General features: G+C 39.2%; 1 protein-coding gene across 1 annotated transcript in view; it reads left to right on the forward strand.

The window, feature by feature from the left end:
• The window catches only part of LOC103769889 (PR domain zinc finger protein 2-like), a gene marked incomplete at its 3' end in the record, with an annotated part of 12,273 nt that extends 11,233 nt beyond the window's left edge, over nucleotides 1-1,040 (forward strand). The window contains exon 4 of the mRNA XM_008937130.1: nucleotides 888-1,040. Within this exon, the coding sequence (XP_008935378.1) occupies nucleotides 888-1,040 (153 nt within the window). The remainder of the gene's footprint in view (nucleotides 1-887) is intronic.
• Nucleotides 1,041-1,356: the final 316 nt, after the last annotated feature.

Raw genomic sequence — 1,356 nt, forward strand, 5'->3', positions numbered from 1 at the left:
TCACAGCGAGCGAGGCCTTTAACATTCTGTAAATTAGAAGCTTTAACTGAAAAGTAATGTTGTGCACAAGAAATATAAAAGCATAATAACCTAATATGTAAAAAAAGTAATGAAGTATTATGTGCATTGCATCTTCCACAACATTTTTTGGCTCCTTCTTCCATTTTAAGGAAGAGGAGTCTTGGTGTGTGGAGCTGTTTACACATTCAGATTTCCAGGGCTGTGTGCTGATGAACATTCTTTCAAAAGTCAGCTAATGAAAGCCATGCTGAAATAGTTTAAGTAAGAGAGATGGCTTTTGTTTGTTGGGAAAGAAACTCAGAGCCAAACCCATGATTTTGGTATATTTATTGAAACTTTATTGATGAAATTCTATTTTATTAAACCAATAGTATGCCAGCACAGAAGAAATCAAATCTATTAAACGGTGCTTGATTTAAGCTGTTGCAGAGCTGTACTTGAAACTGAAAATGTAACACAGTTTGAAAAGACTTTAGGATTGCTTGTAAAGTAAGCATCAGAGACAATAAAAAGCTGCAACATTGTGTAAGAGCATAGGAGAGCTTTAGTGATACTGGGATTTTAGTATTCCTTATCTGCAGCGGTGCTGAGTGAACGTTGCAGGAGGTAATGAGCTAAGGAGGCTGGGTTTGAGCCCAAAACCTGCAGAGGAGGGTTTGCAGGCCAAGAGGGGTTGGTTTATTTCCAGTTGTACCAGTTCCACTACAAAGGTTGCAGAAGACCAGCGGCACTCTCTGCCAGTACAGCCCCTACCTCTGCTCATGTCCTTGAGTTATCTCTGTCCTTGGGTGCTCACTGCTCCCTTGTACAGCTTTACAACATGTTTTGGTGCTGGCCACTTGCTTAATGCCATTTTTGTCTGGTAGGTGTATTACCCAAACTTGGGGTGGATGTGTGTTGATGCCACTGACCCAGCCAAGGGGAACTGGCTGCGCTATGTGAACTGGGCTCGCTCGGGAAAGGAGCAAAACCTCTTTCCTCTGGAGATCAACAGGACCATATACTACAAAAGCTTAAAGGTATTACTCTCTGAAGTATCAGTAACTGCTCTGCTACCTTTTATTAATACTTTTTATTAGTCTTTTTTCAAATCCTATTTTTTTAATATTAAACAGATTTGGAAACACTTTATGAAATGCAGTTATAATATTGCAAATGCCACGTTTCATTGCTCTGAGCTGACATTAGGATCTCCTGTTAAAATCTAGGATATGTATGAACACTGTTGGGCTTGTTGGTTAATGATTTGCTGTAGTATCAAATTTGATGCAAACTAGAAAGGAAAACTATAGCAGATTACATCAGATAAATGCTTTTCTGGAGATACTGAGACAC

This window comes from Merops nubicus, unplaced genomic scaffold, assembly GCF_000691845.1.
Source record: "Merops nubicus isolate BGI_N331 unplaced genomic scaffold, ASM69184v1 scaffold26143, whole genome shotgun sequence".
Taxonomy (NCBI): Eukaryota; Metazoa; Chordata; class Aves; order Coraciiformes; family Meropidae; genus Merops; species Merops nubicus.